General features: G+C 42.4%; 1 protein-coding gene across 4 annotated transcripts in view; it reads right to left on the bottom strand.

Moving 5' to 3' along the window:
- Nucleotides 1-15,278, bottom strand: part of PHTF1 (putative homeodomain transcription factor 1) — a 28,178-nt gene extending 12,900 nt beyond the window's left edge. For all 4 annotated transcript variants that reach the window (XM_050984966.1, XM_050984968.1, XM_050984965.1 and 1 more), the window contains exons 1-6: nt 15,133-15,278; nt 10,907-11,576; nt 5,484-5,621; nt 4,931-5,073; nt 3,907-4,074; nt 3,010-3,118 (exon numbers count right to left, since the gene is read on the bottom strand). In XM_050984966.1, coding sequence (XP_050840923.1) covers nt 3,010-3,118; nt 3,907-4,074; nt 4,931-5,073; nt 5,484-5,621; nt 10,907-11,464 — 1,116 coding nt within the window. In that variant the 5' untranslated portion in view covers nt 11,465-11,576; nt 15,133-15,278. The remainder of the gene's footprint in view (nt 1-3,009; nt 3,119-3,906; nt 4,075-4,930; nt 5,074-5,483; nt 5,622-10,906; nt 11,577-15,132) is intronic.
- Nucleotides 15,279-15,314: the final 36 nt, after the last annotated feature.

Below are 15,314 nucleotides of genomic sequence, written 5' to 3' on the forward strand. Positions count from 1 at the left end.
AGGGACAGGGCTGGGAGCAGCACGGGAGAGGCAGAACGGGCACGTGGAAGACTCGCAGACTTGGTCAAAAGGAAAGAACACCCCTGGGGAATCTTTGAATGTGAAGGATGAACTAAAACCACTATTGCCTGTGAGGAATTTTACTTTGCACAACCCTTAAAGCTATGAAATTCCTCTCAACATAAAAAGTGGAAAAAACCCACCAGAGAACTGACGGCTCCTTTCTGAGCCGCGCTGAGTCATCTAGAATTTCTGCTAAGATTAAATTACACCCCTGCATGAATCACATTACTTCTCATCATAAAAGCTTTCCATTCTAACACCTTATTTACACAGATTACTAAACGAGTCACTACCACTTCAATCTGTAAATTAGTTTTAAATTGAAATATTTCCTAGTCCTCATTTTTGTACCGAAGACAATACATACATACACATAAGGAGTAATACAGGTTCTAACTAATCACTGCAGTATCTTCTGAGGATTATTTCTCTATCAGTTTAAAATAGTGACCTCTACACTGAGGTGCTAATATGTATATAAAAGCCTACACAAACAATATTGCACAAAGTAAGATTTATAATAGAGTAACATATTTTAGAGACCCTTATAAAGAGAAGAGTAATAATTGATATTAAAAAGATGCATCCAGAACTAACACAGCATCTTTGCTTTTGTCTAGTCTAACATAGTGTTTCAAATCTTTCCTACCCCAGTGAGGATTAGAACAAATAAAGTTATCTGGAGACAGCTTAAGTTGCACCAAACCCCAACTTGTACTCTAAATGTGGGGAGGGGGGAGGGAAAAGGGACTTTTTCCTTTTGATGACTGGAAGGGGCAGTAATAAATGGGGTGAGTGAAAGTCAAATACAGGTTACACGTTAACATCCAGAAATATTGAAAGATTGTTTAAAAACTGCTGATAGCTGACACTCTACACATTGAGCACGTGCTGCTGATTTTTCCACAGTAACTGGGCACCCAGGAGCTACACATGGAAAAAGCAGTCCAATGCCAAGATACTTTTTATTGTGAAATACTAATACAGAACTTACACAGTAAGGCTGTCCTTATTCTAGGAAGTCAGGTATCAGCTCAATGCTTATTATAATAAGTGCATCAGTACAAGGGAAAGTGTGGATCCATTGGACACGTTACGACCCGATCAAAACAAGCTGCCAAGTTGGTTAAGTATTTTAAAGCCTTAAAGTGCTCAAAGATAGCAGTTTCCTCCACAAGACTACCAAGAGGTTCTCTAATTTTGACACTAGCATTTATCACATTCAGGGGAAATGTATTTTGGAAGCAAAAACCCCCACACCAAACAACATAAGCAGTGCTATGAGAAGTGTTAGGTCAGTAAGTCATTGCATTTCAACAGGTATCAGACACTTGCTTCAGTTCTTTTTACAGGTCACCCTTGTAGGAACTGTAAGGAACATCAATTTCTATAGCTTGTATATAAACCAACATGTCAAGGACATACCAAAAATTCCACAAATCATCAAAAGTGCTGTGCTTTCTCTATTTTTTCTTTTTTTTTTTCCTTTTTTTCTTTTTTTTTTTTTTTTACTTTTTTAAGCAATTAAAATGAGATGGGAAAATCACTTTGCAAGTCTTCTACAAAAGCATCACTTTCTGGTGAAGATTAGAGATAAAGTAAAAGTAGGGAAATAACACTGACCAATGGAGTTCAATCATTTCATATTCCTGGAGGAATTCCAATCCGACTTTGAGAAGATATTCAACATCTCTTTACTTAAACAGAAAGAAGTGGTAGACCACTGTTACAGGTTGTACTAAGGGGTTAAAATACAACTTGAATTTTGCATAATCTGTGTAAAAAAGATATGCTTGACATTTTGGAATGTCACCTTTCTTTATAGAATTATAGGCAAGATTTCTCCAATAAAACATAAGCCAGTTATAAAACTATAACTTCACATCAAAATTTTAAAAAGTTGTTTAAAAAATGTTTGAATATATACATATCACACAGAAGAGCCTGCATGATCCTGTGGATTGTGTTGCTGATCAGACTCTATTTTAAAACCTGGAAGGGGCTGGGCCACCTGATCTGGTTGCACAAGTCCTGATATTGAAGAAACAGAGGAGGAGAGCACCCCTGGGGTAAGCTGAATTTCTATACCTGGTTCTTCAGACTCTGTTTTTACACTCACACCTTGGGGTTCACCTTCTGCCTCTGTGTTTCCAGGAACATCACTGTTCAGGCTTGAATTGCTTTCTGCTTTTGGAGAAGTGTCCCCCACGGGGTGATACTGTTTGAGTCTGATGTGCCAGGCTAAGCTGCAGACTGCTGACACTGTTTTGAACTGATGAATGACATTTCTAGGGATGAAGTAGATGTCATTGTCACACAACTGAATCCTAGCATAGCGAATGCCTTCCCGTCTCATTTGGTTTAGTTTGGCTTCGTCCACCCACTGAACACACTGGGAGAAGGAGAGATGGGAAAGTTAGTGGTAAACTCTTCAAAAACTCAGCATCTTCCTATTTTCAAGTGAATTCATGTCTAAATAAGAATGTCTCCTTTTCATGGGTAAAACTTCAAATTCAAATGAGAACTGGACTTTAAAAGTACAGTTTCTCTGATGTCTTGAGAGGAAAATGAGGAAGTTTCTATAGTTATAGTTAAAAACAACAATGGGCTGCATTGCTTGGGCTGACAGGACTGAGTTTAGATGCTTTCATAGACTAAGACAACATCAGACATCAGAAAAAGCAGGAGCAGGCACATATGGCTGAATCAACAGATTGTTTCTATAGCACACCCTGAGACTCACAGCATGAAGCCCAGCTTGGGGGAAAGGAAAAGAAAAAGGTCCCTTCCAACTGAATTATTTTATCCTGAAACACAAGGAAATCTACCCAAGAAAGCTGAGAACTGAGGGGATACAAAAGGGCTGACTTTAGGGAGAAGATGGGATCTGTCAGAAACTCCTCCCAAAACACCAGGAATGAGCTGTCACAAGGACAGATTTGATACCTGTGACACTGGAGGTTCATGCAGGTCCAGCTGAAGTCTCTGCACAACATCAGTGAAGTCTTCAGCATGAAAACAAACCACATCTTTGGTTATACGAGGCTGGTCACTCCTAGAAAAAAATGAGAATTCCAGGAATTTTTGAAGTATTTGAGTTACAGCGCATTCCAGCTCTTCCCAGCAGAAAGCTTCATTGAACCAATGACCTGCTTGAGTGTTACAACGTGCACACAATAACTCTGAAGGAGTTTTATTCAACAGTATAGGAAATACTGCCATCTTTTATTCTAATGATAATGCTAATGATGCTATCCATTTTCCAATGTAATTTCTAGATATTACAATGATGCAAGTCCAGTTTCTCTGCAAGGTCAACAGCAATATCCTGGGTACGTGACCTGAGAAAGCACTGCAGCTGTGAAATTAATTACACTGAGCTCTTAGATTACAGTTACAAAAGCTAGAATTAATATACCTGCTCAGGAAAAGAATAATCAAAGATGACGGTCCAAGTTTAAGGCTTTTGTATATCACTAAAATATTCTGCAAGCTGCTGTCACAAATTTTTTACTGCTTCAAGATGGAAAAATAGAAGGTACACAGCCTGAGGTTTTCAGCTCTGTGCAGCTTTTGAATCACAGAATTAACTAGGTTGGAAAAGACCTCTAAGATCATCTAGTCCAACCTATGGCCTAATACCTCCTCATCAAGCAAACCATGGCACTGAGTGCCACGTCCAGGCTTTATTTTCAAACACATCCACTGACTCCACCACCTCCCTGGGCAGACAATTCCAGCCACTGTCTCATTATAGGGTTTAAACCATTTCTGAATAGGTTTGTTTTACAAGGATATTTTTTTTTTTAGAACAAAGAATAGCTGCATCCCAGCAGCACTTACCATTCCCCAAACTGCACAGCCTTGAGCACCCCAACAGCAGCTGTGCTCTGCCAGTCAAAGCCCTGCCCCACGTGGTCAGCGTGAGCTCGGGTCCTGTCCTCGAACAGGACCTCGCGGGGCTCGCTGGTCCGAGGTAGGTACTGCAGGTTCTTGATCTCGTTCATGGACCTGCAAAGGCACAAAAACACACTCTGAAAATGTCCCTGCTGCTCAAAAAGTAACATTTGTACTGATTTATTCTTAGAATTCTGGGTGCTGCAGGCTTCAAGGGAACAAAGGGCTTTCCCCCTGATTTTTTTCTAGGCGTTGATTTGGTGAAAGATTGAAACAAAACCAGCAAAGTACAATTCAGGTTGTAAGATCAAACTTTACAAAATAAACCAAATCATACAATTTTTGTGTTCACTTGTGCTGAAAGACTTCCTCCAAGAAGGTACCAGTATGTAAAATAGAGCTATCTTACAGAAACTGAGCTTCAGTTATTTGGGAGTACGTACAAAAATTTTTCTTGAAACAACAATTAAAATCTGCTTCCAAATCTCCTGAAATTTGTTTTAGAGCACTCTTTCAGAGATAGAAGGCAAGAATACACAATAATTCCTGGGCAGGCATGTTAGAAGTGCTTTAGCACTGACATTAGAAGGCAGCACGAACAGAGGAAGGATCTCTGCTGTTTTACAGCATTCCACCTGCCCTCACCACCAAATTGGTTCTTGCCACAGAAATAAGGTGAATTAAGTCTCCCGTAGGATAATAAAAAGAGGTTTTAATCTTAAAGCGACAATCTAGGATACGTGAGAAGTACTGAAAGATACTGTCAGAAGTAGTGAAATAAAATAACCATCACAGTAACATTTGCTTTATCAGCTGAGCCAATTTGAAACAAAGTGAAAGTGAAACTTAAATCTGAATTAGTCCTCTGAAGAGCCAGTTACACATCAAGTACTTTGCTTTTGTTCTCAAATCTGACACAGACTCAACTGCAAAGTTTTACCTCCAGTACAAAAGGAAACCCAAACCTTACCGGCGCCGTTTGAAGGGTGATTTTGGCATATCAGCTGTGGGGATCATCTGCTCTCCTGGCCTCACCCACATGATGGGCCCATCATCACTCTGGGACCTGCACTGCAGTCTGAGACTGGAAAGAGTCCCCCAGGGCAGGGTCATCTAAAAGAAAACAGGAACAAAACAATCCACAAAACACACATAACACAAAACACTGGGTGAGATAGAAAAATTAAATGATGCCTTTGGTAAAACTGGTTCAAATCTGCTGTCAAAAGAATTGCATAGAAACTAAGTAAGTTTGAGAGGTAAAAGATATTCCAAGCTAATTTTATTAAGCGTAATATTTTGGGAAGTAGAAGTGCATGTAGTGCAAGTATATATAATAAACTTGATTATTTTTAATTAGCCACCTAATTCCATGCCTTTCAACTGGACACAGGAAAGAATGAACCTCAGTAGCCAAGTAAGCACATCAATAAAAAAAAATCTTACAGTTCCTAATTACTTAGAAACCTAACAATTGCTTAAATATCTACAGTGCTCTGAACACACCACAAATTACTGCTTACTCTGAGAAATGGAGATTCTTCCAACATATCTAGGAATTCTGGGAAGTAGTCCCCCACTTCTTCATCCACTGCTCCTACCAGGCTGATCTGGCGCATGGGTCCTGCTCTGTAGGTGCCACAGCAGTACGTCCGATTGACCTGCGGCCAGACAGGAGACACAACACCAGCACAGCTTCAGTTCTCTCCCAGGAGGATTAAAGTGACTGATCTAACACAGCTGGGATCAATCTTGGACTCATCTACATCTGTTTCAGCAGATGGGCCTTTGGGAATATGCACAGGGACTGTTTAGAACAGAGGAGAAAGAAAGGACTCCTGTCTGTACTCCTGACAGGAAATCCTTCTGGAGTCTGAACAACAGCAAGTGAATATTTGACTAATTCAGGAACAATTCAACACTTCCAGGCTGACTTGAGAAAACAACCACACAAGGTTTCATTGTGACTCAGTCTTTCACCAGCAAGCTTCAACTCTCCACTGGTTTGTGCATTTGGACTTTTGCTTCGACATTTCAGACCGGATGCTCCTGGGCTGTGCACATTCCTCATTTGAGTCCTGTCCCTGAGGTCCTTCCCCTGGGCCTGCAGTGAAAAACCTCAAGGTCTTTCATGCAGTGGTTCTGGTGATAGTATACACAGGAAATTGGACAAAAACCAGATGAAATGAGGGGTTTAGCTGGAAAGCCAGTGCTCATGGAGAATTTCAAGATTACCATTTGCCGTAGAACCTGCTGTCAGTGCTGGGGTCAGAAACACTTTAATCTCACAGCTCATGGACATCCTCTAGAACACAGACTGTCCCCACTTTGCTGGGTCATCTGGAAACTTTTCTTGCTAATTTCCTGTTCCCAGAGGAGAGGCACTGGCAAGACTCCAGTGTTCTGTAGCCTCATCCTATGGACTGCAGCTGGAATGTGCCATATGGCCACAGAGGAGGTTCTGTGCAGGCACCACTTTGGGTTTTTTTAATACACTGGAACAATGGAAAAATAGACAAGAACTCAGGAGTTATAAAGGAAATAGAATAAATACTTTAGGGAAACACTGGATTTCAATGCTTTGCTAGTTTTTAACATAAATTAAAGGAATATACACACTTGAGACTTAAACCCAGGACATGTTTACACTGACAACATGTACCAGCCCACAGCAATCCCCAGCAGGCTGTATTATTCATCTGGAGCACCTCGATCACAGGGGATGTAGTCTACTAGTTCAATATGCCATAAAAAAACTTCTTCACAGCAGCTCTCCCCTTCTTAATTCCTTCTGAGCAGCAAACACTGGTTAGGCCAGTGGTCTCAACAATATGATGCAATAAACATCTAAAAGAACAGGCACCTTGCTCTCCCTTTACAACGGGGTGGTTTAGTGTCCCATGACTAAGCACCCTGCTTGCTGCACTGCAAGCTGCTTTGGCCTTTCATTCACCAGGTGCTCCAGATTCCCTCTGAGCTTTGCTCACTCCACAGTCACCTGTGTGCACCCCTCATTGCAGGGAAGAAAGCTGAGATGATGAAATAGCTGAAGTCACTTCATTATATCCATTAGGACTGCTCTCAGTGTTTTTTATTTTTGTTTAAAGTTCAACTCTTGTTTAGGAATTTAGCCGGGGTCACTCCAGTTCACACAGCTGCCAGAATTCGGTAACTTATTACCACAGCACCTTCCTTGCTACAATTTGTTCCCTGTGCTGCTTTAAAAGCAGCAGTGGATCTCAAGCAGTCACTCTGCCACTGTTTTTACTGTTTCAAAAGGACAATGGGGCCAGTAAGACAGCTCAGGCAGCCTGTGCCCTTTCAAATGCCACCCAGCCATCGCTGCTGTGTGTACCCCCCACTCACAGTGAGTTATGGGCACATTTAAAATTAGCTCCAGTGCTCATGGAGACATTTTCTCTCAGCTGCACCATGTGCCTATCAGTGTTTCCCACACTTGGGTGAGAACAGAAGCAGACAGAGGCAGTGTTTCCTGTCAGAGGCTCAGAGCTGGTGTTTATTTGCATGTTCCTGAGGCACCCCAGCCTCACCACAGGTTAAGGATGAGAAGAGGACACACAGATGAGGCATCAGCTGGGGACAAATGAGGTTAAGTCTCTGAAGTTTCTCTCCAGTTGCAAGAAAAGCATGAATCAGTTGACAGCAACAATATTTCAGCATGCCAAGTCAGCTATAAAACCAACCACACAAAACCTTGGCTACAAGGAAGAAAGCAAGAGCGCAAGGCTGGCTCCTGCTGAAGGACAAGGCAGTGACATGCCAGCACAGCAAGGGTGACATGCTTGACTAAAATCTGACATAGTGCAGGACCACTGGGATTGTTTATATGGCTTTAGTGACAAACCAAATGAAGGATGCAGTACAGATGCACAATTTCTCCATTTCATACTTTGGTAGCTACTGCTAACAAAAAAAATTGCCCTTCCAGAATCAGAGAAGTTCACAGGGGGCAGATAATCAAACTGTGATGTGCTTCATGAACCAAAGGTGTCAGGAACAGAGTAACCTGTTTTGAACAGCAGGAGTAAGAAAACTTACCTAGTTATCACCTGTTGGCTACTTCTCCCATCTTCTTCCCAGAAGGAAGAGCAGCTTATGCAAAACCTATTTCCCCAATTCTCTTTCCTGGCCTCTTCCCAGAACCCCCGCACACCCTCTGTGACAGTGTAACTGTTCTTTGGATCAGAGAGAATTCATCAGGCAAGTTGATCAGTTGGGAAAAAAAGCAGAAGTGTTTTTTTTAAACTCTAAATATATTCCCATTCACTGAGTGGAAGCAGTTGTACTGAAACAAGTGATAAGAAAAATAAGAGTTCACTCTAGCTGCACTGCAAAGAGCTTCCAAATTAAAGTGTGTCCTTATGTGAGGAAAGCTTACAAATTACTGCTCAGTGATTTGAGTCTTGAAAGCTCTCAGCCCAAGTGAACAGCTCCACACTAAAGCTGAGCTCCAGCACTGAAGTATTAGAACCAGTGAGAGACAAAGCAAGCAAAAAATCCACAGGACACTGAAGCTTAATTACTTTAAGATATGGAAACCAAACATTTATGTAACAAATACACATTGGAGTGCTTTGCTATAAACTCACTGCCCCGAGAACAAAGGAATTCACCTTGCAAGGCAGTTAATTATCACTAGACTTACCAAGTCCTTCAGATTAAAGTCCTTATTTTGAATACTACAATACAGTTTCTCTAAAACCACAAACCAGCTGAATGTTGTGCAAGCCAAAGGTCACGTTCACTTGCAGTTTAACAGAACAAATTTTGATTTCTGAACACTGAATCTTCAGGATTCAAGACTCCCTAAAACTCCCAAACCCCTTGGCACAGGTCAGTGCAGCAAACAAACTCAAACACAGAGAAGGAACCCAGAATGGAGGCAACTTAACTCAATCATAAATAATCAGTGTTACAGGATACAAGAGTGCAACATGTTTAATCTGCTAAAGCACAACTATGATGTGCTTCTGTACTGTACAATTCTCACTCAGAAGGGTGAAAAGTTAAGCTTGGCCAATCTGTTCAAGCCTCACCAGAGCTGCAAGGAACAGGAGCACACCAGCCAGGTTCACCACCCAGGCCCTCAAGCAGGGCATTGCAACCTTCTCCACTCCAAGACAAGCCAGCCTGCAAAACCTGGGTGAACCCACCACCAATTTCTATGTTTCTCCAGCTTTTCCATCATCTGTATTCCCTGAAGAGCCCTGCTCCAGCTGCCTGTGACAGCTCCCCTGCTCTGTTTGCTCAGGGAGAACTGCACTAACACACTTCAGCCAGAGAGGATTAACCAGGTCATTCTGGAGCTGGGTTTAGAGAAGTGGTTTAGACCAACTGAACCTTATGTCATGACTCAATCTTAATCAAGTTTAGACAGTACTTAAAATAGAATTAATTGAAGTACCAGCAGACTATAACCCAGCAAAGCCTCTTATTTATTACCATACATTCCTCACGTGTATTTATAGTGCCAGTATTCATGTTCACAGAACGTTCACCAAGAAAAAATGCAATTGTTAAACATTCCAGAGGCTCTGTTTAGCCATCTCAGGGGTCATCACATGTACTCAAGCCAGAATGCAAGCAGGACACTAGAGAACACACATAAATCTAATACAGAAAACTTTAAAGCCTGACCTGTGGACACATTTGCCATCTGCAGCACACAGGTGTGTGCTGTGCAGAAGAGCTGTTGCCCACAGCAGTGGTTCATATGCTCAGAGATTGTGTTGGGGTGCTCTACACCCAGACACAGCTCTGTCAACACAAAGAATTACTTACACCAAGAAATAGAAACTGGTTAAAATAAGTGCTGGAGCAGCAAATTGCTGCCAAACAAAAAGCCAAGTGTCAGAATTATTCATTTAATGCTATTTAAAGACTCCACAGTGCCCATGCAGTAACTTTCTCTAAAGCAGTAATTATTTTTCCAATGCAAATCTTGCTTATAAGCATTTAGTAAAGCCTGCAGAGATCCAAATAACCCATCCACAAGCACTAACACTCCAAAGTCTGTTGTTAAAGGTGTGCTCCTATCATACTGAACTGCAGAGTTTCAGATTTATCCTCCCAACAGGTGAACTAGTAAATGTAATTAATGTCTCACGTAAAGACCTTAAAGGTAATCAGCAGTTTGGACCCATTCTCAGACTAAAAAGAAAGAAGCTTTATTCCACCAAAAAGAATTTTATCTAAGCTGGAATCTTGTGGTATACTCATAGATACTTCTGAGTTTGAGCACAAGACTAAAATCCAAGAGACTTTCATAGGGGAATCTTAAAATTAGCTCAGTTTTACTGTTGCATCCATTTAAGTTACATGGAGATACAGTTTCAGAAAGTAAACTAGTTTAAGCCTACCATGGAAACTGAGGGAGTAAACAAAATGAAACTCCTTTTCAAAGGCAATTAAAAAGATCCTTCAAGTCAGAAAGTTCAAACAGCATAAGACACTGAGGGAATGAAGATGTCAAAAACCTTGTGAAACACATCTACTGAAACATAAAAAGTAACATCATTGCAAAAAAACCCAAACCCCAAGACCCCAAAACCAAACCCCAGCTCTGTTGACTAGAAAAGCAGCGCTAGCATTTGCAGTCTGTGCAGTTCTTGACAGACTTGGCCATTGTTTTGAACAATCTCAGTGTTTTCCCAAGTTTAGAAGAAAAAGATGCTCATTGTAGATCTCCCCTCAGGTCACAGGCAGCAGTGTCTGATGTGTGATTCACCAACTACCAGGGAGCACAGAAAAGCTTTCAGCAGAAGCAGGAATACACAGCACAGTACATTAGTCCTAACATCCCCTTTCTTCATCTGCTTAGAAAATACATTTGTGACTTGCCTATTTTAAATCATGTCTGCTCTGGGTTACTAATATTAATAAAATCTAGGTATTGTGAATATTTATGCATGTAAATAGTTCTTACCTGAGAGTGAAAATTTGAAATTGTTGTTGTTTCAATGTCCTTCTTGCCCAAAATTTCCATTTTCACTGGAGTGTTTGGAAAGTTAAAAGCAAAGTAATCCAGGAAGTCTGGTAAATAGGCAGCTGCTCCATGCACTATGGCTAAAGCATAGTAAGCTGCATTTTTATCATTTTCACTGAATGACAACGCAAGAAACTCTTCTGCAAATCTCTCCATCTCCACTGGAGACAAAAATGAGAGTTCATCCATGTAGGCATGCAGGACCAGGGCACCTCCATTGGACTGGTGCTCCTCGTGAATGAAGTTACTGAATTTAGTGCCAGTCTTCAGGAAGCTGCTGCGGACAGAGTGCTCCTGGTGTGTCACAAAGGGGGTCTGTACTCCCTGGGGTACCCGGTATTCCTGCATGCCCAAGTTCAGTCTGCACAGCTGCTCATCCTTCAGGTACCTGAAGGATTCCTTGTTCATTTCCAGGTTGTCACACTGTCCTTGAGACAGAGTCTCCTTGTCAATGCGAGTGAGCCCAGCACACACTGTCTGCACCTCTTTGTTGTACATCTTCAGGCGTTTTCCCCTCACATCTTCCCGGTGTTTCTTTTTCTTTTTTTTCTTTATCTTTTCATAATAAGACTGTCAGCTCGCTGGGTTTTGCCATTTTCATCTGGAGTTTCTGGCAGTGACAATAAAGAGAAGATTAGAGTTCTGCAGTTGCAGCATATTCACCCCACTCACTGAAGGGATCTATTCCCAGGGAGACTGACCAATTGTAAAACATTGCATTTTTGGTTGTATAATTAAGTCAAAAGTCAGGGTACCTATAATTAGACAAATAAAGCCTTGAATTAAGGAAACCTTCCAAAATTCAAGCTTAATATTTTAGAAATACTTCAATTTTTAACAGATTTATCAGAATACCTTTAAAAGGAGTCTGTATTTCAGAGCATCTATAATTAAGTACATTAATAACTTCTGACATTTAAGGCAGTGCAGTACAGGGGAAGAGGATAAACAACTATGTGTAACATTTAAACATTAAGACTTTCATTACAGAACACTTGCCTGATTTTGGATACATGATATAGAAGCAACCAGAGTAGCACTGAAGAGCTACAAGCTTTATTTACATTTAGAAGTAATAACATTTAAGTAAAGCTTAGATTGCTGATCTTTTAAAATTAAAGGACCCAAATCATTACATCAACAGATTCAGTCTTATAGTTAACAATTCAGTTAATGGAGAGAAAGAAAAAGAGCCTGTTTCAGTTGTTTGGGGTTTTTTTGAGGTTAATCAACCTCTATAAGGCTGGGAAATAAAATGTAAAGTAGTAGTTCTGTCAGGCAAAATGGAATAGTTTAAGTTGTTCTTCTTTCAAGAATAAAAGTTAATTCAAATAACATTTAGCAAGGGACAAAGGTAATTAGAAAACTTGATGGCCCAGCTGTTACAAACTCAATTGCCAAGACAAGATTTTAACATTTCATCCCATTTCAGCCAACAGTGCCCATAAATCTCCAGGAGCTGTGTTAGCAGGATAGCCGTGAGGAAGAGAACAACCTGCTGCTGAAGGCAACACCTGACTGAAGATGCAGTAACTAAAGTTTTACCATTTCCCCTCAGCACTGGGCTTCGTCCTAATTTCCTTTCTCTGGCTGCACATCGGTATTCCCTCTTCATTGTGTTAGAGCACTTAAATTAAAAAACCATGTTACACTGTTTTATGAGAAAGGGTGTAGTGATAAACACAAGCAGCTCCAGGTTCTTCAGCATAACCAGTGTTTAACTGGATCATTACTGGTTTGGTCTCGTTACTGGAGAGGGCTGACCTTAGTAACAGCCTGGAGTAAGGAGCAGAGTTACTCATGGAGCAAAGAAAGAGCTGATTGCTTAATCCTCACTTCATACAATAGTCTTAGGACCTGAAATACAAGTTTTCACCGTGCTGCTGCAGCCCTTGCAAACAGCAAAGGCCCTGATCTTTCTGTTTCAGAGAAGGCAGGAAAAGCAGGGCGGTATTACTCGTTCCGGGAAGCCAACTGCAACGGTTCTTGGAATGAGCTTTGCTGCAGGACTCAGATGTGAGGAGTGCAGGGTTTGCTCAGTCCCTGGGCTCTGAGCACAGACACTGCTTTACTCACTGAGGAACGTGCAGTTCACACACCAGGTGTTTGTCCTGGAGACCAGACATCCCAAGCTGCAGCTAAACAAGGATTTCATGCCACCACTGTGCTGTTGGGGAATACTTCCCTATGCACGTTTCTAAGAACATTTGGTTGTTAAGGTCTCTTACTGTAAGCACTTCTGCTTTCAGGTATAGCTTTAAAACCTCACACATTTTAATCCAGAGTATCTTCCTGTTTGAAGCCATATCCTAATAACAGACAGAGGAATCCTCACATTTGAGAGCTTCCAGTGAACACTTGTCTGTTTGTAGGATAAAAGCTGTCCTGGCTGCTGCTGGATGCACTGAACACAGCAGAGTCCCACTATTACAGTGAGGAACTGCTGTATTCAGTGAAGCTAAGCAGTGACATTATAATAATGCCTGGCAATCCTGAAGGAAATATCGTTTTAATTATTCCTTTAATTATTCCTGTCTCCTATAAACAGAAGACCTCCAGCACCTCAAACACCAAGAAGCTGTGGACAGGTCACTAAAGTATAGGCTCTGCAGCGAGGCAGAGTGACAGCAGTGCCAATAACTCAGCTACTATGAAATGATCAGACATCCCACAACAAAACCAGAACCTTTATTAAACAGCAAAAACAGTGGGAGTGTTCATTGTCACCTGGGGCCACAGATAAGCATGGCACAGTCAATGTAATAGGTAATTTAATTAGATTATACATCAAAATAAAAATGGGTAGCCAGGAAAAGAAACACAGCCCCATCCCAAAAGGCACTACCCTTACAGCTGAGGACAGGCAGTGAAGAGCTTCAGATGAGCTAACAGCCTTCCTTTACAAGTCTGGAATTTTGATGCTCATTTTCACGCTGTTTAAGCCTTCATTAAGAGGCCTAATTTAATTCTGGGTTAGAACTGACACAGTGACACACCAGTCCACAAAGTTACACTGCTCCAAACTTTTGCTTGATAAACACTGATAAAACTTTGGAGGTTTATAATCAGAAGTTTTTTAGTCTGTATTCAAGCACAGTGGTGTGGAAGCATTAACCAGGGGAGAAAGCCTCTCTTGGTACTAGTTTTGTCTGTTCTTAAAACAGTCCTATTTAGACTTTACTCCACAGACACTTGACTTCGCTAAGCAAGTGCATCTTTGATTTCTTTGGCACAAAACCTGCCCATACACTCCTCAAGCATAATTCACCACATTATACTTTTAATTACAGTAGCTTTTGCAGTTATTTTTTATCTATGTTGCTCCCTCCAAGAAGCTTTTTACTATAACAAATCTCAGAGCAGAAGCAAAACAATCACACTGTACTGTTAAAAAAAATATAAACAAAACCACACACAGCACACGCCAAAATCTAGAGATATTTTGGCCTTTCAGTAAAAGAAAACACACAATAATTCGAGCTGGAAGGGACCTCTGGAGATCATCCAGCAAAACCCCCCTGCCAAGGCAGGGTCACCTGGAGCAGGTGACACAGGTTTGGAATATCTCCAGACAGGGAGACTCCAGGATCTCTGTGGGCACCTGTCCCAGTGTTCCGTCACCCTTCACTGAAAGAAATTCTTCCTCACGTTGAGAAGGAACTTCTTGTGTTTTAGTTTATGGCTATTCTGCCTTGCCCTGTTGCTGGGCACCCCTGAAAAGAATCTGGCACCATCCTCTGACAACCGCATTGGAAACATTCGTATGGAATCACGAGATCCCTTTTCAGGCCACTTATTAAAACCAACCATTAAAAATTAAAAAAAAAACCAAAACAGCAAAAAACAACCCAACAAGCCAGCAGCTCCTCACACGTTAATGTGAGGAAGCCTTCATTCCCACAGCACTCGCACACAGAACCTGCGATGAGGGCGATTCTGACAGCAACAGGAGCAACGCGGCCACCCCGCGCTCCGTGCCCGGGGCAGCACCGCCGTGCCCGCTACGACACGGCCGGACCAGGGCCGCCGAGCCCGCTGCGCTGCCGCCGCCCGCTCCCCTCCACAGGTGCTCCCGGGGCTGCGAGCGCGGCGCCGCCGCCCGCCCGGCCGAGCCCGCCGGGGGCACCCGCCGGCCCCGCGACCCCCGCGCTCCCCCCGCTGCTCACCTCGCTGGCTGGGCCGCCCCGCCGCGCCGTCCGCGGGGCTGCCGCGCCTCGCCTTGTGGCCGGCGGGCTCGGCGTGGTGCCGGTGGTGGTGTCGGCGCTCCCCGGGTGGCGGGAGGCTGAGCGGGGAGAACGTGAACAGCCCCGCGGCGGCGGGGAGGGCGGGCGGGGGCAGCGGCTCCGCC

The sequence above is a fragment of the Serinus canaria genome, chromosome 26 (assembly GCF_022539315.1).
Source record: "Serinus canaria isolate serCan28SL12 chromosome 26, serCan2020, whole genome shotgun sequence".
Classification (NCBI taxonomy): Eukaryota; Metazoa; Chordata; class Aves; order Passeriformes; family Fringillidae; genus Serinus; species Serinus canaria.